Source organism: Ochlerotatus camptorhynchus, unplaced genomic scaffold, assembly GCF_037179485.1.
Source record: "Ochlerotatus camptorhynchus isolate MF236.1 unplaced genomic scaffold, CSIRO-AGI_Acam_v1.1 ptg000004l, whole genome shotgun sequence".
NCBI lineage: Eukaryota > Metazoa > Arthropoda > Insecta > Diptera > Culicidae > Ochlerotatus > Ochlerotatus camptorhynchus.
In genome coordinates, this window is record NW_027040496.1 from 992,833 (window position 1) to 1,018,115 (window position 25,283).

Below are 25,283 nucleotides of genomic sequence, written 5' to 3' on the forward strand. Positions count from 1 at the left end.
ATAGAATTTGCTAACAGTACAATATGTAAAAAGGCTAGAAGGCAATGAACAAAAAGTTTTGTTTTCCCGTAGTAATTTCCATATAAACCTAAAATGGTTTGTGCCAAGTCAGTTTCTTATCAAATGAGTTTAAACTTTCGGAGGCTAATCAGGGCCCGATTTGAAACCGTTTGAACACTGTGGAGGGAAAATTTCAAATGTTGCATCAGTCTAATGCTCAGGCATGGTAAATCATTTGCATTCATTTCGTGCATTCATTTACATTCATTTGCCTCTAACTTTTTTTTTTTCAACAGCATTCCGCAAAATGATGTATTTAGCTTTTATAGGTTTTGATATTAGCTACAACTTTTCTTAACAAGCCAAATCCATATCTCTTATGCATGACGAACCAGAGCGAACAGAAGCACTACTGTTTTTCAGTGAATGTATTTTACATTCACTGAAAAACAGTAACAAGTTCTGCCCGCTCTAGTTCGTGATGCATAAGAGATACAGATTTGAGCTATGAGCAAATGTTGTAGTAAATAACAAAACCTGCATGCTCACTGTCGATTTGTCTTTAGTTATCAATATGGCGTCCAAGCAAAAGGAGCAACACATCCAATTTTTGCACGAGCATCGCAAAAATCCGAACCACTCGCACTTCAAACTGACTTCAAACAGCTTCCTTGCTTCCTTTTCAAGCGTATGAAACTATCAAAGTTTGCTAAGAAATATATAGTTTGACAGGCTTGTGGTACCTGTGGCTTGAAAAGCGACAATTTCATTGCAACCGTGACTGTCAACCAGGAAATTAACATGATCGAGTGTCTGCTGCCTTTCCTGAAGCAACACAATTGATCCGTGCTGTTTTTGGCCGGGAAAAATGCCATGGATTGGTATGCCACCAACAAAGTGCAAGGGCAAGAACCCTCCTAACACTCCACCCAGGCTCCACCCAATCAACAAATATTGGACCATCGTCATGCGGACCGGAAGCTTAGCTGAATATTTTTTCTGTATTTTATACTAGCCGAACTTAAAAAATAAAAATAATTTTATTTTTTTAATAAAAATTTTAATCAATTTACACGCATTGTTCACCGCAACAGCCCATTGTACCGGTTACCAGTAATGGTAGTTAACACGCTACATTACACCAAACGTTACAGGCTAGATATTTTAATTAAAAAAAAACCATAAACGGAGACTGAATTGTAAGTAGAAAGCCTACAATTTAATTTCTGCGTTTAGTTATATAACCGTTTAGTATTTATAAATAATTCACCTCATAAATTCAAATTATTGCGCTGTAATTTTACGATATAAATCCGAAATTTTTCGAACAACACTATCATTATGTATCCAACCAGTTTTGTTTGTGTTCTCCTTAATCTCGTATCGCATATCAATGATTCTCATTGTCCCTCTCTCTATAATCCTCATCTCATCGCATTTGACGGCTTGTGCTTCCCGTATCAACCGTTTGGTGTAATGTGTAATGTGGTTACTGGTAACCGGTACAAGGGGCTGTTGCGGCGAACATCCTCCCCGCGTGTCGCCATAGCTTCCAGTTTGGCGTCACCAGAATTCTCCACGTCCAGCACAGCCAGTTTCACTGCAGGTCTCTTCAGAATCCCTCTTGACTTCTGCCCGGCAAACCACTCCATCCTTGCCTGGGATCACCCGAGCTACTCGTCTTCTCATCCAACGGTTCCTTACGTTCTCGTCTGCCACGAATACTAGTTCGCCTTCCTTGATTGATGAATCTACGCGAAACTGCACCAGTGCATGCTACACCTAGGTTTGAAATCCAAAACCACAAAAGTGATTACTAAAAAATATTCCATACTCTTTGACAGCTAGCAAAACGTCATTATCATTTTCACATCATTTCCATCTGCTGGCCGACCGTAACGTAGATTCATCAATTGGTCTTCCATCTAGAAACCACTTTGTTCGCCGAGTGATGGTTGGCAGGTACTCCACTATCCAGCGACGCCAAAAGTTATCTAGCGTATGTTGCACCATATTCCAGCTATTCCATCATCCGTCGGGGTTTTCGCAGGTTCACGAACTCCGTTGGAGCTTAACATCAAAATATGATTTGGGGTCAAGGTTTCGTGATCAGCCGTTTCCAAGGGGATGTAGGTAAGCGGTCACGAGTTAACCATACTCTCTGCTTCTGCTAACACGGTTGCTAGTGATTCCTCATCCAACTTCCGGACTGCTGGAATCGATCCTAGAGTAGATTTTACGGCCCGAACCATCCTTTCCCAGCAACCACCCATGTAAGGTGAATTATTTATAAAACACTAAACTGTTATATAACTAAACGTAGAAATTAAATTACAGGCTAGATATTATAATTAAAAGTATTCTGTTGTGACTGGTTTGCTGTTGCTGGAAGAACTCAGAGAAAATCTGTCGCAACACGCATTCTTGGTTGACCAAATTTTTATCGTAACACCCTTTAGTAGGTATTGAATACAATAAACTAATTTTCTGATAAATATCGACCAAATATAGCTCTAGTTATGTCAAGTTTAAAAACTTTACAATATATATATTTTTTATTTTAAGGAACTTTTTATGCTTAGTAGTATCAACAATCAATACGAAACTATCGATTTGAAATTGGCTCACTACTTGACTAGCCTATTGGTCCCAAGCAAACGATTAACGTATCCCATTCTAGTCGGAATTCTAGTACTACACTATGTTTGTTTTGATTCTCTATGAAAGTTTGACAGATAAAATGAGGGGTTCGTGGATTTTCCCATGTTTCGAGGGGTGCATCGATTAGCTTGGGACCGAAGATAGTACCAGAGTTGAGCCAAAAAGTTGAGCACATTTCTTCGGGACCTACTAGTCTTAGAGTTACCTCTATGGTAGTACATATTCAGCTAAAATATTACAAAAACAATTACATACCCGAAAAATAATTGTTTGGGATGATCTAGATTATTTTGAAGTTTAGACCTTTATCTTGTTGATACTTTAAACACAGTATTAGCAGAGACTCAAAGAAGATCTTATCCAAAGATATGTCTCCAAAAAACCTCGCAGAGCCGAAATACATGTTCAACAACTTTGAAAACGTTATTTAGGGTCATTTTTACATTCAAATCAGTTTCAAAAGACATGGGGTCTTCTAGTTTCTCTGATTTGTATCCATTGGAACCAATATTGCTTTAATCCTTTAAATTTGTCGAACCTCTTAACGGAATCCCTTTATGAAGAGCTTTGAGTGTGTTGGTTTATTTCCTTTAAATGCCAAGTGGTATTGAGTAGTTGGCACTGATGAAGTATGCAAGTAGTAGACAAAATACGCGTATCTGTCAAGAGATAAGCAATTATAACGGAATTTAAAGGAAATAAACCAACACACTGAAAGATCTTCACAATATTGCTTTGTTTGTTAAAGTTTTGAAAGTTGTTGAACAGGTAGGTTGAGGTTAGGGCGACGCCACTGCATTATATGAAATCAAAAACAGCATATACGAGGAACTTTAAGATCTTAAAACTTCACAACTTTTTAACTACTAGAGCGATTTTTTATCCAAATGAAAGGTACATAAAAAGGATACCTAGAAAGAATATGAAGCAGAAGGTCAAATAAGTTTTAATATATTAAAACATCAGAGTTGGTTGGCAATACTATCTACCATGAAGCTTTAGTGTAATAATTTATTAGCTAGATAATGATCTTAGAAGAGGGTAGGTGGATAGTTCCGTTAGAGTACGGCAGTATGAAAATTGAATTTAAGTTTAAAATGAGCGAAGGGCCATTAATGTGACAGTACAAAGTCAAACGCACACCTTTTGCCTAACCCGTACGATGTACGCGGAGATTTGAAGTATGGCTTCTATTAAAACATTATTTTTTTTTTGATGCTCGAGATCAATGAAACCCTAGTGTTTTATATTTTGTTTTTAAAGTTCATACTTTTTTACTTAACATTTTCTTCGTATTTCAGGTATATTTTTTGAAAATATTGAGTTTTATGGTTTTGCCTGAAAACTATAATTTATTTTACTATCGAATTTTATTGAATCATTAAGAACATATAGTTGTACAGGTATACCTCGATATAATGTTACTGTCACTTTTGACTTCCATTGTCAATATCGCGCTAATAACAATTGAATCATAAACATTAATATTACCACTAAATGGAGGACTATCTCATGGTGATATTACTTTGCTTGTGAATGATAATTTGCGGGAAATCGTCGATGCAAGTCAAACGTGACAGTTACGTTATACCGGGGTATACTTGTATTAAAAAATAACCAAATGAGCTGATTTTCTGTAGATGACAAGATTATGGTTAGCTCTAATCACATACATAAAAACAGCTCAATCGGATGGACAGCCGATAAATTGTGGTGGATGGCGCTAATCTGGGGATTCCTATATGATCTTGATGCTCTACATTACATTACAACTACATATTCCGCATGATGTAGTACAATACCTCGTTAAATCTGAAGCACATCATGTTCTGAACTCGCAGCGCAATTTGGGGCATTTTGTTAATACAACTTCTTATCTTCCTTGATGTGATGAAGTCACACGGAGCGTCATGGATTCGTACAATACATCTGAACATACAGCAACATTTTGTTGAGCAGAGTATCAAGACCAAATCTCACATATCCCACATTATGTAATGGGGCTACACAAAGCATTCTGGGCTCACAAATTTAGTCAAGACATCGTCCAACACCTCTTTGAATCTGAAAAACGTCAAGATCTGAGCTTCAGGATAATTTTGAGAATGTTAACACCGTTATATACCTCACTGTTGAGCCTGTAAACATAACAATGTATTATACAGAATGCTTTTGGGTCTAACGAAACTCTAAGGGATCAAACATACGATCAGGATACTGTGTACTACTTAGGGACATCATATAATACTTGGTTGAACATGTAGAACTTCAAATGGGAATTCGCTAGGAGCGCTTCTTTTGTTATGAGGACAATGCGCTCCAACAGGATTTATGTTGCAGCTAATGAACTAACGTATCGGAACAAACCTATTATTGATTTGTGCACGGTGAAATCATTGATATTATTGATCTTTTCTGATCGATAGAACGGAAATGGGCGATTACGACAAAGTAGCGCTCTACCCTATGTGTTACATTTGGAGTTATAAATCTTTTCGACTGGTTGCACTTCGTTACGGCCATCCAGTGAGCCATCACCCTTTGTTCTTCCCAGCGTTTGAGTTCCATTTTTACCGTACAGTTTGATATTCCACAGTATGGTTCTGGGACAATAAACGGTGAATTGGGACCTAATATTTTCTCCTTAGGCAAACACTTACACATTCAAGTATGGCCACGATTTCCGTTTGAAACACTGTTGGACAATATCCCATCGCTACTGAAATATTTGTCCCAGGACCAAAGGTTCCTGCACCTGTTTGCGTTCCAATTTTTGAGCCATCTGTGAAAAATATGATTGAGCCTTGACGAACGCTAGGACCACCGACTTCCCAATCCGAACGCAACATTTCACATACGTTGAAGAGAGTGTCATAATTGTCCTCTGGTTTCATCCAGTCTCCATTCATACTCATCACTGGTCCTCTTTGGAAATATTGTAAAATGCTTAGGTGATCAACCAGGTCATTAGGCATGACTTTTTTAGACCTTTTGAGCCTTAGAGCACTTCTTTCCGCTTGCATCTAACGCTTTTGATGGGGTGCTGCGCATCGCACCCGTTATAGCAATACATGCTAGACGTTGTGGTTTTGCCAGCTTCCTCTGTGCGGTAGCCTCTTTCGTTTTTGGCCACCACACTAACGAAGCATAAGTTACTTTTGGACGGATTACTGATGTGTAAATCCACATTGTCATTGTTGGTTTCAAACCCCATTTTCTACCAACAGTTTTGGAGCATAACCACAGGGCACTGGTTGCTTTGTTGAGCACAGAATCAATCTGAGCATTCCAATTCAACTTGGCATCCAATATAACTCCTAGGTATTTGACCTGTTCACTAAGATGGATCTGTTCTCATCCAAGCTTAAACTCCTTTAGGTTGAACTTCCTCTTTCTAGTAAAAGGAACCGTTACTACTTTTGACGGATTAATGTTTAGGCCCTCCTTAATACTCCAAGATTGGGTAAACCTTAGAGCTTGTTGCATTCCTGCTGAAATGATAGCGTCAAACTTTCCTCTAACTACGATGACTATATCATTCGCAAAGCCCACAACTTCGAAACCTTTCGCCTCTAGGCTTCTTAGAAGATCATCTACAACTAAAGACCACATTAGTGGTGAGAGGACTCTTCCTTGAGGACAGCTTTTCGTTGCGTTTACTGTTATAGATGAGCTTCCCAGCCCATAAGTGACTTTTCTTTTTGCAAGCATAGTATAAATCCAGTTGACGATGTGCGTGTCGAAGTTCCCTTTTCCTTCATGGCGTCAACCATAGAAGAGTAGAATGCGTTGTCTTTTTGACCTTACTGCTACAACATATAGAAACGTTATTTGAAGAAAACTTTGCAAATTTATGCTGGTTAATTATTTCCTGAGGCTTTGGAGATTCAGGCCGTCAAAGTGTTTATGAATATCCCAGGGCATAGAAGAAATATAAAAATCTAGACTAATTTAAACAGGGCAAGTGGCAAATTTTCGGACCCGAAACACCTAGAAAAGTCATATTTCCGATACTCATAATTTTGAAAACTACACATTAAAAAATTAATTTTAATTTCACATCAAAGTGGATGCACTTCAATCGTGTCGAAAATATGGTGTAATATAACTTGCCAAAAAATTGCAAAATTATCATTAATACGGTGCATAAACTGACATTACACTGCTTTTAGTTACTGCATTTGTTTATTTTTGTGGCCATAACACACTCTGAAAAAACATATTATATTACTATGAAGTCTTACCGATAAATGTTCTGTCGAATGGAAACCGCACACCAAACTGCCCAGCATCATATGGGATATACCAATCCAGCTGGCAGTCAGTACGTTAAACTTGTGACGCTTATGAAACACACTTTAACACTTGAAACTTTAATCTTTGAATACCCGGCACTTGTAGAGCACAGCTTCCAAGAACGAAATCGCTATTTCTCTTTACGTAACTTTAAATCTCAAATAACAAAATTCTTGAAATATACATTTTTACTGCGCACCTCCATGGGTAAATATTTCTTTGTCACCAATTCAATCAACCTCATGACACTTTCGCCTATCGCCTATCGGAAACTGATAATGAGGGCTGATGTCACAGACTAACAAAACAAAGGCAAATGAATTTAGAATGTGTGGTGTCTTTCTGCTTCATGTCAAGATAGGACCCGTTTGATGGAGCAAACGTTTGAAAATCAAGTTGGCCGAATCGGGACCATTTGATGCACAATTTACTGCAACGATTGCAATCACTCCGAGGAATATGCTGCTGCATAACATGTGGTGTAAATCAGTATAATACAAGATGAAATGTGATCTCGTTGAGCGATTTCTTCGTTTACGATGGATAAACAAAATAATCAAGCAGCGAATGGACTGCAAATTGACTGAGAATTGAGGTTGATGTACTGTTGCAATCTGTCTTACTATTCTTAGTTTAGTATATATTCAAATTGCCACCGTGACAAACAAATGGGCGCCGCAGTCGCCATTCAAATTGACCTAAAGATCAAAGTCTTTTCCGGTTATTAGCACCGACGAACAACAAAACAAGCGACAGCTTCTATCATCGGTTCCTTGCCCGACCATCGGTACCATCACCTCAGCATGAAAGCACTCAATTGATTCCAATTAAAGCCATTTTTAATTCAATCAACTTCAATTTCCTCCACTTGCACAGTCGCCTATATTTATATTCATTCATGCATTCCGCATCAGGAGAGGATAGACAGACACCCATCCCGTATCGGCTTGGTACTTCTGCTACACTGTCTTCGTAAACGTACGCAATTCCACTTGAGTCATGCTTAGAAACTAATAACACTTTATAAATTAAACCAGAAGCGGAAACAACGTTGACATTCCCATAGGGATCCACTTGATGAGATAAAACACGCATTTTTTTGTATATTTCTTAAGCAGTTTCCTCCGCAGGATCACATTTCACTTTCGTCGTAAATTGACCGTAAAACCTCAAGACTTTCAATTTCCACCAAATTGCGGCTACCGTATCAGGCTTCAATCACGCGATCCTTTGGTACCGTTCAAATTCACTTTCGATCACGATGGCAAGGCTCACACGCGATCTGAAGACTGCTCGTTCCTCTGTTTTCGTTTTCGGTGGACCACCACGATTCGAACCCCGCGACCGCGCACTCTGTACTGAATTGAATCTCTAATTGATCGTTCCTCATTACAAGAGCTCCAGTAGCTAAATGTAAGTACAGTGAACGTGTGCGGGTGCTGACTGTGGCATTTCTTCGCTTCATTTGACTTATCTTGGGTTACTCTCCCATTCCAAGATGTATGCATGCCTTTCGCCAGCATCCTTCAGGGTAAAGAAAATAACCAGATGCCCCCCCGTACGCACTCACGCACGAACACACTGTACATCAATATGGTTCATGCGAAGCGGGTAGCCCCTCGAATCCATGGTGCGGAATATTTACGAGTACGTAATAATATAATGCCACTTGTGCACAAGCGATGATTGAAGCAAAACCAAAACATACTCGTTTATTTAAAGGGAGTCAACGAAACAAATGGGGCACCTTCTTCTAGGCTTTTTCCAGTTCTTTAATGAACGTTTTACCACAGACAAACAGACGTAACACTTCATTATGGATCATCGTTCACGAATTTAACGACTGATTTGAATATTATCAATTCCGCGAATTGCACACTGCAGCGCTGGCATCGGATCACTTTGACGTTGCTATATAATCTGTTTACCTTGCATGCAGCATTCGCGAGAAGCTCGAGAGATGTCGCTACTGATGTTCTTTTTTATTGAGGTACAATGTTTTCAAAAAAAAAAATTATTCAACGATATACGTCTGTTTGTCTGTGGTTTTACTGGCTCTCCTAAACATATTGTTCTTTGAAGGGGCCGTCCAAATACACCGTGGACACAAATATATGGATGTTTATTAGCGATCAATGCATTCAGAAATAGTTATTTTAGTGACCATGTTGAAGAAATAAACAACCAAATAGTAACTTATACTTGTAAAAAAGTGGTGACCCACACAAGCAAAAAATAAATTTTAATATTACATGCATGGATGCACTTCTATAATGTCGAAATTCTCATGTAATTCTTATGGCCACAAAAATAAACAAATGCAGTGAAAGCAGCGTGACATTACGCATGCATTGTATTAATGATAATTTTGTCCTTTTTGGCAAAGTAATATTACACCATATTTTTGACACGATTGAAGTGCATCCACTTTGATGTGATAGCCCTAATAAAAAATAACCATAAACGAACGATAACCCAAATCATTGAACTATTCCACAAATGGTTTGGATGATACCCAGAACACGTCGTTAAGCAAATTAACCATACAATTTTTATTAGGGAGGGGGAATAGATGTAACGGCTTAAAAGCCCCTAATTTGGACCCATACATAAATTCAGCAATCGACTAAATTTTCAATAGCGACCAAAATATACATTAGTACTGTCCCAATGACGCGTTCATCTAGATAAAATTGATAAATAACAGATTTTTAGCTATGGGCCCAATCTTAGATCCATAGGCCAACATTAGAGCCATTTCCCCTACCAAATTAATTTTTTGCTGTGTAAGAGACGATTAGTAGTCGTTCTGATGGCACACCAAATAAATGTTAAATATTCTAGACTTATTAAAATTGAATCTCATAAACACTTATGTACGATATGAACCCTTAAAGCGAAAGATTCAATAGACAGTTTAAGATATCTTGCTCGTAGTACGGAGGAATAAGGAGCAACCTCTGTATAGTGATCTGTAAGCTGCTGTGAGAGCTGTGGACTAGTGGGCTAAAAGCAAGTCCCGACAAGGTGACAGATAGCCTTAGTTTCACGTACCCACTGCAAATAGTAGATGTCGCCACACAACATAAACAAAGGGATTGTCCTTCACTGTCGCAATGACATTTCTCTATTGAGTTCTCCAAGCAGGATCTCACGAACACTACACTAATAACATAATTTTACACACACTAGCGTATACTGGCATGTGCACGGTAAGAATCAAACATCCATTTATGAGTAAAAGTGAACCCATTGTCAATAAAAGCGGCACCACTAATTAATGAGTAATTCATTATTCCAATTAAGTAGTAACTGTTAGCTACTGTTAGCAGAAACTCATTGTTGTTAAAATAATTTACTCATTAATGAGTAAAACCACCTTTATCAAAACTGAGTTAACCTTTACTCACAAAAGGGTGCTTGACTGTTACAGTGCAAGTGTAGGGTTTGTTTTCGTTTTGTTGTTTATTTTTACTTTAGAATGACAGTTCTTACAGCAAACAAAAAAATTTCTCACAGCTAACAAAAAATTTCATCTCACTAACACACGCAAATAGCACCAATACGAACCCGGCTGGAGAGGACTATGGGAATCCAACCTTTTGTTTCTCCATGTGTGGATGTCAAACAACAGGCAAGAATGCTGTATATGATAAGTGCGAATTTATTATTTTCGTGGTGAAATGAAATAATCCAAACAAATTGAAACCGATTGATGGAGGTTCATTTTCTTATAATATCAAATGACAATAAAAATACTTTGCTGTCTTCTGTTTTATTTTGCTCTTGAATATAATCATACTACAGATTTTTTTTTATCATAGTGGTGCGATAAAGGCTTGCCATGAGAAAGTTTACTTTCCTGTGTTTCTCTATTCTTGCAGTTTTGCTGGGTGACGAGGAACATTTTGTAGATCCATTTTAAATTGAAGAAATACATAAAATTAAATGAACTAAATCAAATAAAGGTCTCACATAAAAATATTCCTCGCCAAACTTGAAGCCTCAAGAAACAGATGAGTATAATTAGAACACTCTTACTCGCTGCACAACCATTCTTTCTTCGTTCATCATCGACGATAATAGCAATAGCGTTGAAAACACTCAAAGTATCGTTGTTCAATCCTCATTTGTTCAAGTTAATTGGATGACAATAATATATTTTCGTTTTACAAATCATATGTTTAAGGTTCATATGGTTCTGTACTGCTCAAATAAGTTTCATATAATGATTATGAATTGTGCATACTACTGAGAATCAAAGCGAAATTTTTAGCTGGCATCACTGGAGTTCCCATGTCGCTACACTCAAAAAAGGCCACACGTTTGTTCGAAGTGTTTAAACACTTGATTTTCATACTCACAATTACATTTATTTTAAGTGTATTTCACCATGCTTCAATGTGTTCTACACGTTAATTTCTAGTGCTTCAAACTTTGAAATGATGATAATCTTTCTCTATCAATGCAAGTGTATTGCACATTGAATCACACTGCTGTTCAAAACAGATGGATTTAAAGTGTTTTGCATTTCAATGCTATGTGAATTGCATGTTCTGCAAGGTCAACATCGAAAACATGAGTTGTAACTTCATCCTTATCAACCAGCCTCATATCACATAACATATGTGGAACTTCATGCAAAAAGCTGACTCAAATCTGACCCCTTATTTGTTTTGCCTCAGTGGTATAACTGGCATAGTTGGACATCGATCTGTCAAAATTTTTGTGATATCGACACTGAGCATTCATAAAGACCAATGTCGGAAACATAAATAATGGGTTCTTGCGTAAATGTCTCTTAAGTCAAAGCCAATACATGTAAGCCACTAATTTTATCGGATAGGAGGACTCTTTCTCTACACAATCGTGGTGTTGGTTTTCTTGAAGGAGTTTTCATTTTCGAGAAATTCACCCAAAAAGTAATTGTTTACGTTTGCAGCATTGACCCTTACGAAAGTAAGCATTGACGTTGACGGCGACTCTGCAACTGTTTACTCCTGGTAAAATCCCATAAGGGAAGGTCCATTAATTATGTCACGCAAACTTGGCCCATTTTCAACCCCCCTCCCCCCTTTGCCATATTTTTTATATGGACCTTAATTGTTTTTTGTAAGGCTCGTCCGAGCGCTAGTTTCCAAAACCCGCCTCCCCCTCCCCCCTAAAAGTGTGACATAATTAATGGACGATCCCTTAAAGCTTAAAGGGATCTGACAATCTGTGCATGAAATCTAGCGGACTTTGTCTTATATATCTCTTAGATATCTGTTCATTCCTCCAGCAAGCCGCCGTTTATTTACGCAAAGATTGACAACATCATATGGGATTGTCATAGGAGTGAAAGGGTAAGGAAATGTTCACCAAGTTTCACGCACAGACTGATGTTTACTTATGGGATTTTACCATAGGAGTGAAGAGTTACAGAGTGACCGAAGAGGTGAATTGTGTCAATAGTCACGGTAATGCATAATGAGATGGTGTTCGTCCGCTGTTTAAATGCTTGACGGAGTTTGACGTGTGGGCATTCTTTTTTCGACTAGCTCGACAGGGGGCTTTTCAAAGGATTTTTAAGCTAGTACATAATTTCAAGTCGCTCAGAAGCCAATCTAGAGCGTTGTTATTCAGTAATATTTCCTATTTACAGATGCATTATTTTTTTGTCTTATTGGTTTGCATTGGATTCATGACGGAAATTATGTTAATTGAATATAATATAATAAAAACAATTCGTTGATTTGAGGTGAGGACGTTAGACTTTGATACAGCTAGCTAGGAGTCCCACCCTGGGACCTTAGCCATAGTGGTCGAAAAAAAGTTTTTTTATGATTGTTTGTAGCTCTTCTTTTGCCTTTTCAATCAACAAGGATCAACCTTACCATGTTTTTTGTTAAAAAGTAATTGGAGTAGTTCTTTGTGTTGGGATTTTTGAGGAAATTTCAAATTGACGGCAATTGAGAAACATATGGAAATCTTGGATATTGCAGGTGTCGATAAGCACTCGATTTCATTTATCGTTCTGCTTACAAAATTCTTGCAAATGGAACGATGCAAAGTCAGCTCAAAACACTGAATATTTTTCAAATGGTACTTCTGACTTTTGTTCCAAATTTTGCTGCTTCTATCTGGACTTTAAAATGTAAACACTCAATTCCAAATTGACGCGGTCATGTTTTTCCTCCTACGAAACCTAATGAAATCAAAGTTTGATGCAATTGGTTCCAAAAAAAATTGAAAGAAGGAAATGTTACATACATGTTTCTTCTAAGTTTACTACAGTTTTGCTGTGTGAATCAAGGTGATGAATTTGTTAAAGTTAGCTAGGGGAATTTACGTATTCTCGGCAACCTAAGCAGCGACCTTCTTTCTATAGCCTTTTTCTCTAAGGAACGCACACATATGTAGTATTGGTTTGTTTACAATCTTACAAACAAACAATTTCAGTCGAAAGAATTGTCAAAAACTGTTTTGAAACGCTTTTACAAAGCTCCAATCTTCTCTAGTGAGAGCGAGTATTGCCGGCAACCAGTTTTTCTTCGGCAACCGTTCCATTTGAACTGCATGTAAATCTGCTGTTCTATTATCGGCAACTCGAAATCAGCTACAATTTGTAGTGCGTGTGTTTCATTTCAAGAAAACCTTGCTAGATTGCTTTTTCTCAGTGGTAAGAATATAGTCAAATTGAAGCTGAAAGCATAAAGAATCGTTTGCATGCATTCAGCGAAGCGTTTTCGTAAGAAAATCCAGTGAAAATAGTGTTTCAATTTGGGTTGCCGAAAATAGTCTGGCATGCCGAAGCCGTCATTTCCCCTATATAATTATAAATAAAGCACCTAAATGGTAAAGGAAATAGTAAGACATGAGTTCAGGAGTGCTAGGAACACATGGAATTATAAACCATTCAAAAGAATTGGCAAGCCCCTTGATACCCTTTCTCATTTTACAGCTGGTATAATCAATTTGACAAATCGATGTCCTTCTATACCACTTGAAATCACTGAACTGGGTTGATTTTTGATGATCGAGTTATACATATCAGGCATAACATTTGATAACGGCACAAAAGCTCGGAAAGGTGATAGTTGCCCCTATCCGACGATGTTATTGGTTTACGTGAGCGTACTTTGGTTCGCGTGTAAAGGGCCTTAGAAAGTTTGTTTACAAATGCTTTTGTGCCGTTATCAAATGTTATGCCTGATATGTTATGCGCTCATATATAAGAACAACCGTGGCTCAGTGAGATCGAACGAAGACAACAAGAGCAGCACAACCCAACAGCCCAGGATCAAATCCCAAATAAAACCCATTAAAAAAGGCATGTGGGTGTTCTGCCCAGCTTCGTTCGTGCCCTGGCAACTTCGTTCATATATTTGTCGATTCAATTTTGGAATCGGTAAAGTAGAATACAGGTATACTTCGATATAACGCAACTGTCACTTCTGACTTCCATCGTCGATATATCACAAATAACAATTCAGTCATATAAATTTGGATTTACCAATAGATGGAGGGTTGTCTCATATATCCGATGGTGTTATTACTTTGTTTGATTTAATGATTGTTAGCTAGAAATCATCGATTGAAGTTAAAAGTGACAGTTACGTTATATCGAGGTATACCTGTATTGTACAACATTTGAACTATGATGTGCAAAGTGATTGATATCACCATGTGAGGCACATAGACTCCAAGTGTGTCACAATCCGAACCAATAATGTTTAGGCATGGTCAACAGCATAAGATTCGCTCATGAAATAGATGTGTTTCTTAATTGATGAATCTACGCGAAACTGCACCAATGCATGCGACACCTAGGTTTGAAATCCAAAACCACAAAAGTGATGATGTACTAAAAAATATTCCATACGATTTGACAGCTAGTAAAACGTCATTATTTTCACATCATTTCCATCTGCTGGCCGACCGTAACGTAGATTCATCAATAAGTGCACAATATGGCTTAGTGAGCGCGCGACAATAAGATGAATTTTAAACTTTAGTTTTGTTTACTGTACATCATTTCCGCATTCGCCCTTTTCAGATAAAACTTCTGAAGTTTGTGAGTTTGACAGAACCACCAGCACCAATTTGCCGGGGTACACTGGCAATATACTGGAGCTGTCAAGTTGCCCCCGAGATGGCTAAAAGCGTCGGTTTCAAAATCTCCGCAACAAAATCCAACACTTTCTATTGCTGTCCAAACGCCACAGGGAGCCCAGCAACGATATCTGCATCGATCGAGTGGTTGTACCGAAGACGACGCGAAGGAAGATCATTGGCTATTCTCTCGACCGGACGATCACTTTCAAACAACATTACAAGACAGTTAAAACTTCATGCGACTCTAGGGTGCGTATTTTGATAATGATCGGGGTTAGGATTCCGCGTGGGCAACGTGACTCTTTGTTGAGCACCGGTTCGGCAATCATCACTTCGCGGCTTCTCTACGGCATTGTACTTGTCAGCAAAGTGAAGAACTCCGTGATTCAAAATCTCGCACCCGTCTGTAGAGTTATGATGTACGATATGAACCCATAGATACAACCCTGATAAGTATGAATGTATTAATGTTGCCTTACCAAGTACAAGACTGGTGAGTATTAGAAACCGAGCATCAGTGAGGGGGATTGATATACAGATAGTCGTGAAGAGTGGACGTACTGCGGATTTGGTCGGGACCACCATTCGATGAGGACTCAGAGCATTTTCTATTTGCGATCGGTGAGGATTCCCTGGCAGTTACGTTAGACGAAATAAGAGCCGAAACCAGCAAAGATGAAATCTTAACCTCCGTAATCAAAGCACTAGAAACTCATGAGTGGTCGGAAGAGCTGTTTCGATACCAGGCATTTGCAAATGAACTGGGAATAATTGAAAATATCGTGGTTCGAAATGACAGAATCGTGCTGCCTCAGAAATTGAGATCAAGAGCGTTGGACATAGCACACCGTGGTCATCCAGGAATTGTCTCCATGCGCCGCAACCTTCGAGAAAGAGTGTGGTGGCCATGTATGGACCGCGATATAAGTGAAAGGGTGCAGAAATGTTTGGGATGCACAGCTGTTAGCAGACAGTCTCCGCCGGAACCGATGCTTCGAAAAGAAATGCCTCAGAGAGCATGGCAGGAAATCGCGATCGATTTCTTCTCAGCAAAGGATTGTGCAACTTTTTTGGTAGTTGTGGACTATTTTAGTCGATATTTGAAGGTAATTGAGATGAAGAGCACCACGGCCACAAAAACGATCGATGTACTCGAAGCGATATTTTATGATCAGACCTACCCTGAGACAATACGCTGCGATAACGGTCCTCCTTTCTCCAGCGAACAGTTCTCAGTATACTGCCAAAATAAAAATATTCTATTAGTAAGAACGATTCCATACTGGCCTCAGATGAATGGCCTGGTGGAAAGACAAAACCAAGGAATTCTAAGAGCTCTGCGTATTGCAAAAGTGACGAACAGCGACTGGCGTAAGGCACTTTCTGAGTATATATACGTTTACAATACTACTCCACATTCCGTCACTGAAAAGGCTCCACTTGAGCTTCTAATGGGGAGACCAGTAAAAGACCTGCTGCCTAGCCTTAGTGCTGAGGCGGATTTGCGTTACGAAGGAATTCGAGAGAACGATGCAATAAAAAAGATGGCTGGTAAGATATACGCGGACAAACGGAGACACGCGAAGCAGTCCGATATTACAGTCGGAGATTCGGTGATGATCAGAAATTATGAGAGTGGAAAACTAGAACCTAATTTTCGACCTGAGCGTTTCAAAGTGATTGAAAAGACAGGAAGCGACACTATTGTTTCAAACGAGGAGGGTGTGAAATATCGTCGACCAGTCGCACACCTAAGAAAGTGGCCTATTCAAAGAAATACATCTACGGATTCATCTACAAGACCCCAGGATTCTTCAAAAGATACCGATCAACGATTGAAACCTGACTCGTCTTCTCAGATTGCAGGAGCTAAACGTATGTCAAGAGAGCATCACGCAACAGGATCCCATAAGTACCAAGAAAACTCCCAAGCATTACAGTCCGTAAATTGATTTGTTGTTTCTTTGTAAGGATTATTTGGATAATAAAAGTTATGATCCGTTCAATTTGTCTGATACACTTATACATATTTTTGAGTATGGGGAGGAGAAAGGATGTAGAGTTATGATGTACGATATGAACCCATAGATACAACCCTGATAAGTATGAATGTATTAATGTTGCCTTACCAAGTACAAGACTGGTGAGTATTAGAAACCGAGCATCAGTGAGGGGGATTGATATACAGATAGTCGTGAAGAGTGGACGTACTGCGGATTTGGTCGGTGAAATAAAACCCCTGAAGAGGACTTTACACCGTCTACAACCGGATGGTCCGGTTCGCCTCTGGAGCATACGTTACCAGCCCGATTCCAGCGATTATGGCTGAAGCGGGCATCTTACCGTTTGACCTCCAGGTTCTTCAGGCTTAAGGTCGTGTTGCCATTCGTATGCCAGAGAAGGAGCACAGAAATGACAACCTTCCTGTTGTACAACGAGCAGCCGATCGTCTTATGATGGTCTCCCAAACATCGCAGAGCGCACGCGTTTCACCAACTGAAGTTGGCATTAATCCAAGCCAAGTATTGTATGGGACGTAAAACGGCAGGTGAAAACTGGAACTCCCACGGATACAGTGCGTCCCATTGTGCAGGAATTACTTTGACACCGGATTGGTTGTCTACACTGACGGATCAAAGTGTGACAACGCAGTAGGTGCAGGAGTATTCTGTGGCCTTTGCTATCAAATCGGCTCTCAACACGGGTATATCTAACGAATTGGTCATCTTGTCCGACTCGGAAAGTTGCGTTTTGGCCATTGAAAGCGGAAAATCACAGCATTCCTGGATCCAAGAGATCGAAAGGGTGATACCAAACCGCCCGATACAACTTTGTTGGATTCCCGGCCACGCCGGCATTCGTGGCAACGAAGAAGCAGATTGACTCGCCCGCGAAGCGCGCAACAGTACGCCACCCAACGTTGCCATCCCGAGAAAGGATGCAATCAAGGCAATGAACAAAGACACCAGACAATTCGTCTGCTATGGGAAGAACGCTGGGCGCAATTTACGGAATTCAAGTTGAAGGAGGTTAAACGTGAAGGCATTGGCCATACAAGGCTTACACACGAGTTTTTGCTGAAAAATCAACACCGCCGGTTTGCGAATGCTGTGGGACTGTCGTGGATGTCCGCAAAGTGATTTTGCACTGCAGAAAGTTTGAAACAGCCAGAGTAAAATACGATATTGATTCAACTAAGTGTACCCCATTAGGCATTAATACGTTAGGCATACGGACGTTAGGCATACGGACGTTAGGCATACAGACGTTAGGCATACAGACGTTAGGCATAATGGACGTTAGGCATAAAGTCATTAGGCATAATGGACGTTAGGCATAATATACGTTAGGCATAATGGACGTTAGGCATAAAATACCTTGCTGCTGTGCAACTCTTGAAACCTGTTTCGAGCATGGTAAACAATGCTTAAATTAGGCTAAGCGTTGAATAAAAATATGATACAAGTTAAACAAACCTAGTTTATTTAATAAGCACAGTTTGGAATCCATTATTAATCATATCATAAGTGACGTAGCTACATATTTACTTAGATCCAAAATTAGTAGCGATAGCGGTTAAGTAGTCTGGCAATGAAAACTCAGCATAGTTTTGAATCTTGAAATCAATTACGTCTAGAAATAAAAAAAAATCACACATTTGTTGTAAAATATTCTTACACACATATTGCAATTGTCAAAGAAGAAAAGGTTTTCCTCAAAGAACAGCTCATGGTAAAAAGAATGGTGAATTCTGTGATTTTTCATTCAATAACAAAAAAACAGCTAAGGTTGAATAAAATATGATGCCAAAGAACAGCTCATGAAAAATGAAGAATGGTAAATTCTGTGGTTTTTAATTCAATAACAAAAATATATACCTGCTGCTTCCAGGATTTCCTGCCATACTTTTCGATACAACGATTCTGTTTTTGTTGTCATCAGAATAAAAACTAGCGGAACCGTCTGCTGATGTAAAGGAGCGATACTTCCATGAACAGTGACGAGTTTCCGAAACAACAAACAAGGAACTGTGGCAAACGTAGCATCTGTAACCCAATACTTTGCCTGTCCAAGACGTCACAAGTTTTCATGAGTTCCAAAAATTAAGGCTCTTTCATTATTGTCACCGAAGTCAGCAATCAATAGAACGTCCCCATTATCATCCTTCTGGAATTCATCGGGTAGATTATGCCTAATGGACGTTAGGCATTATGCCTATCGTCCGTATGCCTAACGTCCGTATGCCTAACGTCCGTATGCCTAACGACCGTATGTCTAACGTCCGTATGCCTAACAACCGTATGCCTAACGTCGTGTACCCGATTCAACCAGCCTACATGCGCGTTATGCAACGACGATGACAAGGAAAAGCAGTTGCTGAAGTTTCTGCAGGAAGTCAATATGTATCGAAAAATCTACAGGAAAAAAACAGGAAGTGAGAAGATGATGAAGAGGAAACAGAATAGGACGGAACGGATGAAACGTGGTTAAGAAGACGGAAGAAGATGAAAAGGATAACAGCATGGAAGCAAGAAGAGGGCAAAAGAAAATGTATAAACTGAGAAGATGATGGAGAGGAAACAGAAGAAGACCGAGCAGAAGAAGATTAATGGAAATGTAACTGAACGAAATTGAAAGAAAAAAGGTAATGACGGTGTTCTGGTACATACATGTTTCCCATAAATTTTAAATTTGAAGTTTTTGAAACTCTGCACTTGTTATGTTATGTTATAAAACTTCAATAAATTTTCAAGAATCTGGAGTCAAATTTCTTGCACAGTTTTAAAGGCTCATGGAATGTTACTATAAAATTTCTAGCGACCTCATTCCAAGGGAGTTCTGGGAATAAATGTTTTGAGAAAACCATCAAGTGTAATCTGCTTTCAAACGTTTCATGTGAAGCCTAAGATAGTTTTGAGTAGAAGTTAAAGTAAACGCTGAATTGAATTTAAAGAAAATTTTAATAAAAACTCATAGTAATTTCTCAGGAGCAGAACTGCTGTGAACTTCAGAGGAAAATTTCAACGGCATTCTGAGGATAATGACATTAAGTTTGTAGGAGAAACCGAATCCGGGGCATAAATCCCTGGAAGGTTTAGAAGAATACTTAGTGAGCGAGGGGGATGCTAAAAGGAGGATTACAATTAAATCTGAAAATAACTCCAAAAGATCTTCAAAGGAATGCTGAAAAGAATTCCAGGAGAGTATTATGTAGTAGTATGAGGAGAAAGAAGAAATTTGTGAGGAGAAGTGAAAATGAATTCTAAGGAGACTTTCAATGTGAGTAGAATTCCAAGGGAAGGAGTGAGATTCAAAAGGACATCTGAAATGAATTCAATAAATGAGCGTAAGTGAATCCAAGGCCGATAGTAAAGTAGGGGTTATGACTGACTCGTCACATGCAGGCTACATGATCGCCATGGGAAGGGATGATAATTAGAATGAGGTGGGTGGTTGAAAATTGTTCGGATCGAGTTGGCCACGATGCTACAAAATGATATGGAATATGATAGCTGGAAATCATTTGAAATTTCTAATGAGTTATTTAATTAGATATATAAATTCATTATTGAGAGTTCTGTTCTGCTTTGAATCAATAATTATATAATGATGCTTTCATATAAATCCGGCTCAGAAAGGAAGAGGAATGAAGTTTCCCATGAATTTAAAACACTTTTTTTTTCGAAAATTATTCCAACATAAAATGATCCTATTTTGGGAAAAATTCTATAAAATTCATTGCCAAACAAACTCGAAGTGGTAAGAGAAGAGGGGAGGTGATAACATGCACGGCCAATCATACCAACTCAGCGACTGAGATTAATTGCCTCAGAGAATTTTCTTTCCATACGAAATTTACTCAGATTTGGAATAAACTGCAGTTACTCACAAGCTATGAGTAACTGCAGTTTATTCCACATCTGAGTAAATTTCGTATGGAAAGAAAATTCTCTGAGTTAATTAATCTCAGTCGCTGAGTTGGTATGATTGGCCGTGCGTCGTTACTTTCAAGGGGGTAGCCAAGAAATTGTGACCATATTTGTCAGACGGAGGAGATTTAATTATGGGCAAATTTTGCGTGACATAATTAATTAACGCTCCCATAGAGAGCTTTCTATGCCAACCAACGCCTTCATTTGTGTATTGTGTGGCAAGCACATTGACACCAGGGTTGCTTCCACTCACTGGCTATAAAAAAAAAATTTAGATGTTATAATGATAATAAGTACTTGTAAGTTACAACAAAAGGTTGTAAACTAGGTGTTTAACACAGAAAACCTGTCATTATTGCTTTTAGTGCGTCACAATCAGCGATTATACGATTCGTGAGCGCTCACTCTGAGTGAACGCTCGCGAGTCCTAAACGCACTGAAAGCGAAATTGACAGGTTTTATTTTTCAAATTCCATACTTTCCAACCTCTTCTTGTTTCTGACAAGTACAAACTATCATAATAGCATCCAATGATTCCATAATTCTGAAAAACATTTTTTTATAACGAAGTGAGTGGAAGTAACCCGATTGACACTCTATCACCGACGAAACTCCATACCAAGGGAAGTCGAGATCATTTCCAACCCGAAAGATGTTCTTGACCGGACTGGGAATTGAGCCAATTCTAAGACTAAAAAATGAAAAAAAATATATTTCCCCACTCACCTCATCGTATCGCAGATCCGGTTCACTGTACGTTCCCTCCAGAATTTTGAATCCACTCAACCGCCGCTCCTGCTTCTTGGTCGTCTTATCACACACTTCTGCCGCACTACTAATCACCACACCACTACCACTGTCCTCGTGCTGCTTCGAACTACTTCTCAGTTCCTGCAGGCTACCCCAGATGGCGGAGAAGCCACCACTGAGCCTCTTTGTTGGCCGACTTCTTCTCTCACCACCCCCGCCGTGTTCATCTTTCCCTTCCTTGCTCGACTTGCGGACATCGCCCGTCGAGGTGGAAATATTCTCGAAGCTCATCGAAATCGGTCGCGCCAATCCAAACACCTTCGGGCTGAGCTTGTACGACATCAGCTGCGAGGATCGATTAGAAGAGGACCCAACGGATGCGTCGTCCGCTGTAGCGCTTTGTCTGTTACTGCCACCGCCGCCGTTTTTGTGGGAACATGCTTTCTTTGAGCGTTTGACCGGTTTTGCTGGCTGCAGGAAGATATGTTCGTCCTCCGCCGGTAAGGATGATTTTTTTGGCACCAACGTAAGATCGTCAACGGAGAGCGGATCCTTCGAGTCGAAGATTTCCTTTTCGAGAGACATGATCACATCGTCGCATGATCGAGCCGCCAACATACTATTTTTGACGTTGTCCGTGTTGTAGCGTTCTAGGTCGAGGAAAACTTCTTCCAGCTTGGGAACATCAATCGGTCGTTCCTGGACGACATTACCCAGTTCGTCAATGGTCTTTCCAGATGTCCATCCGTCGTTCAATATGGGAATCTCCGGATAGACTGGCTCATATTTGAGCGGTTGTTGGTCGTTAAAATTGTTGAGGGCATTGTCTTTTCTCGGAGAGCGATCGGACGTGAAGGCTTTTGGATCCGGACGTGCTCGAACGGTGAGGCGATCGATGCCGGAACTAGATGGATAGCTATAGTCAGCGGATTTCGATTTTCCATGGTAGATTTGAAGTCCAAAATGATCGACACCTACGGTAGAGCGTATGTTCCGGATAGGATCGAGTTTCGGAGGAAGTTCATGTATAATTCCCGTTGGACGACTGGGTAGAGCACCAAATGGGACAGATTTGCGAAAATGTGCTCGTACATTACCAATTTGATGGTTTGGAATGCCCGGGAAATCCACCACAAGGATTCGATCGGAAATGTTACGACAATCGTTGTGGAAACCTATACCGGAGTCTGAATTGCTCGAAGTTGTCGTAATTTCGCTATGATTACTGGGTTGTGGAGAATTGGAGACCAGCAAATCGTGAGGATCATCAATGGCTCGCGGATTCAGCCGTGGGTCGTTGAGACCTCGATGATAGGCACGAGGTGGATGATCTAGGTTTAAGCTTCTGGCAACTGGCGGTTTGCCGTACGGTACACCTTCCGGTTTGATCGGAGCCTTGAGGTTGTACATACTACGAATAAGGTTGACCACATATTCCGAGTTACTGGGGAATTCCAAGCAGATGTTCGTGATGGGATCTTTTGTGCAGATTATCTTGAAAAGCTCGGCCTTTTCCAAGTGGATAGGGTGTTCCACCAGCTTCGAGTCTATCACAAAAACGTGACAACTGTTGGAAATGACAACATCTTTCCTCTGATTCAATATATCGGAATTTTCACACATCAACCCATCGGCATAGATCGCAGATGTTACGAGACCAAAATATCGATTATCGTTTTCGCTACTGCTGCTCACATAGTTTAATCGAACTGACGAGTATTTTGCAATCACTGCGTTACTTGTATTGATCAAGTTCAGGCAGGATGGAAGAATGGTCATGAGGACGGTCGTTGGATTGCGTTTTTCCTGTCTCATCTTTCTGATGCAACTTCTCACCGTTTGCAACTTAGAGCTAGTAGCTATTTGCTTGGGCATTTCGATTGTTCCGAGGTATCCAACAATGGCTTTATACTCCAGCGACATTTCCTGTCCTTCGCGTGGCTGAGACGGCCCTGCTGTTGGTTCATTTTCTTGGCCCAGCTGAACCGAACGGACCATTGCACTGACGTTCGATATATCACAGCTATTACTCGCATTTGGGCTATGAATTACGTTGTAGGCCGTTGCTGGGGAATCATTGACCACTATGGCGGTGGCACTTTCACAGGTTCCCACCAAATCGGCCTGAGGAATGTTGGACTGTTTCCCAACGGTAGTTGTTCGATTGAATTTCGTCTTGTGATGAGGATACTTTGGCCGGGCTCGTTGTTGACTGCTATGAAACATAATATCCTCATCCGAACTATCCGAGTAGTAGTTCTCCGCTATTGCCATCTTGATCGCTCCGTACGTGTTGCCAATCAACTGCACCACGGCTTCGTGTGGCAACTTGGACACATTCAACCCGTTGACCGAAATCAGGAAATCTCCAGCTCGTAAACCAGCCAGGTCCGCTGGCGAATTTGCTACAATGCAGGAGAGTATGCATGGTTGCTGACCGGAAATTGTAAATCCAAACCCGTTCAACCCTCGATTGACCTCCACTGTCCGGATACCATAACTGGGACGTTTTTTTCTTCTCCTATGGCCGTTCATATCGATTGTGTGTTCCCGATCAATCTCTAAAACCTTAAAAACCAAACTGTTTAGTAGCTATCCTTTTCAAATCGAGGAAAATTGGAAAATTGTAACGATGTCAAACTCATTTCACCCCACTCAATACGGTTTCTTGCCTTCCTCCTCGGGTGATCCACCGATCGTTCAATTATACTGCTGCTACTGCTGTTAACCACTGCGCTCCGATGGATGTGTCTGCATTCCTTTCCACTATTTACCACGCATACACATGTACAAAGTCTTTAACTAGAAAGCTGTCATTATCCCCGTCCGTGCTCAAGTTCAACAATCTCCGGCCAAAGTTTCACTTCATCGGCCACCGATTCCAATAACACTGTCTATGTTATCCTTCAGGATTCCTATTTTCTTCCAGGAATATCCAATATTATACACAGCACTTTCCAATGTTTTTTTTTTTCTTACTTGAACACGCACACACAGGTCGAAGAATTTTATGCTGCTGCTCTCATCTCGCGATATTCATGAAATTGATGCTGCGGACCCGTTCCTTGCTGCAGGCGAATTGAAGTCACTCGACTCTTTCTCTTCTCTCGTCTTCGGACGGAATTTTTCAATTTTGCAATCGACTTTTTCCACCGCAAATCCGTTCGAATTTCACCGAATTTTACCGAAACGATTAACTTTACATCACAATCAAACACCTAATACTATTTTCCGAGGGAAATTCTACTCCACAATTGAAAAATTTATCACCATAAATCGCGCGACATAAACACAGCCAACAGGGTCGAGATTTTTTGTGGTTGGTGGTTTCTTCTTTTTTCTTAGCATAATCCTCCTTCACTTTTCTTGCAAGTCTTGGCATTCTTCGCTTTGCTACATTTTTCATCGCTGTTTTGCTTTTTGGCCGTTTTCTTTTGCTCAAGCCGTTTGAGTGTTTTGACGTTTTGTTCCTTTTTTTATTTAAATGAATGAAGCGCGTTCACGGTTTTTATATGCACAGGTACACGGAACGAAAAAAAGTACCTA

The 25,283-nt window shown here is 39.8% G+C and overlaps 1 protein-coding gene across 2 annotated transcripts in view; it reads right to left on the minus strand.

Moving 5' to 3' along the window:
• The window catches only part of loco (locomotion defects), a 147,875-nt gene extending 122,832 nt beyond the window's left edge, over nt 1–25,043 (minus strand). For both annotated transcript variants that reach the window (XR_010518755.1, XM_065236687.1), the window contains exon 1: nt 21,714–25,043. Coding sequence is in view for 1 of the 2 variants with exons in the window: in XM_065236687.1 (XP_065092759.1) it covers nt 21,714–24,272 (2,559 nt within the window). In the remaining variant the exon portion in view is untranslated. The remainder of the gene's footprint in view (nt 1–21,713) is intronic.
• Nucleotides 25,044–25,283: the final 240 nt, after the last annotated feature.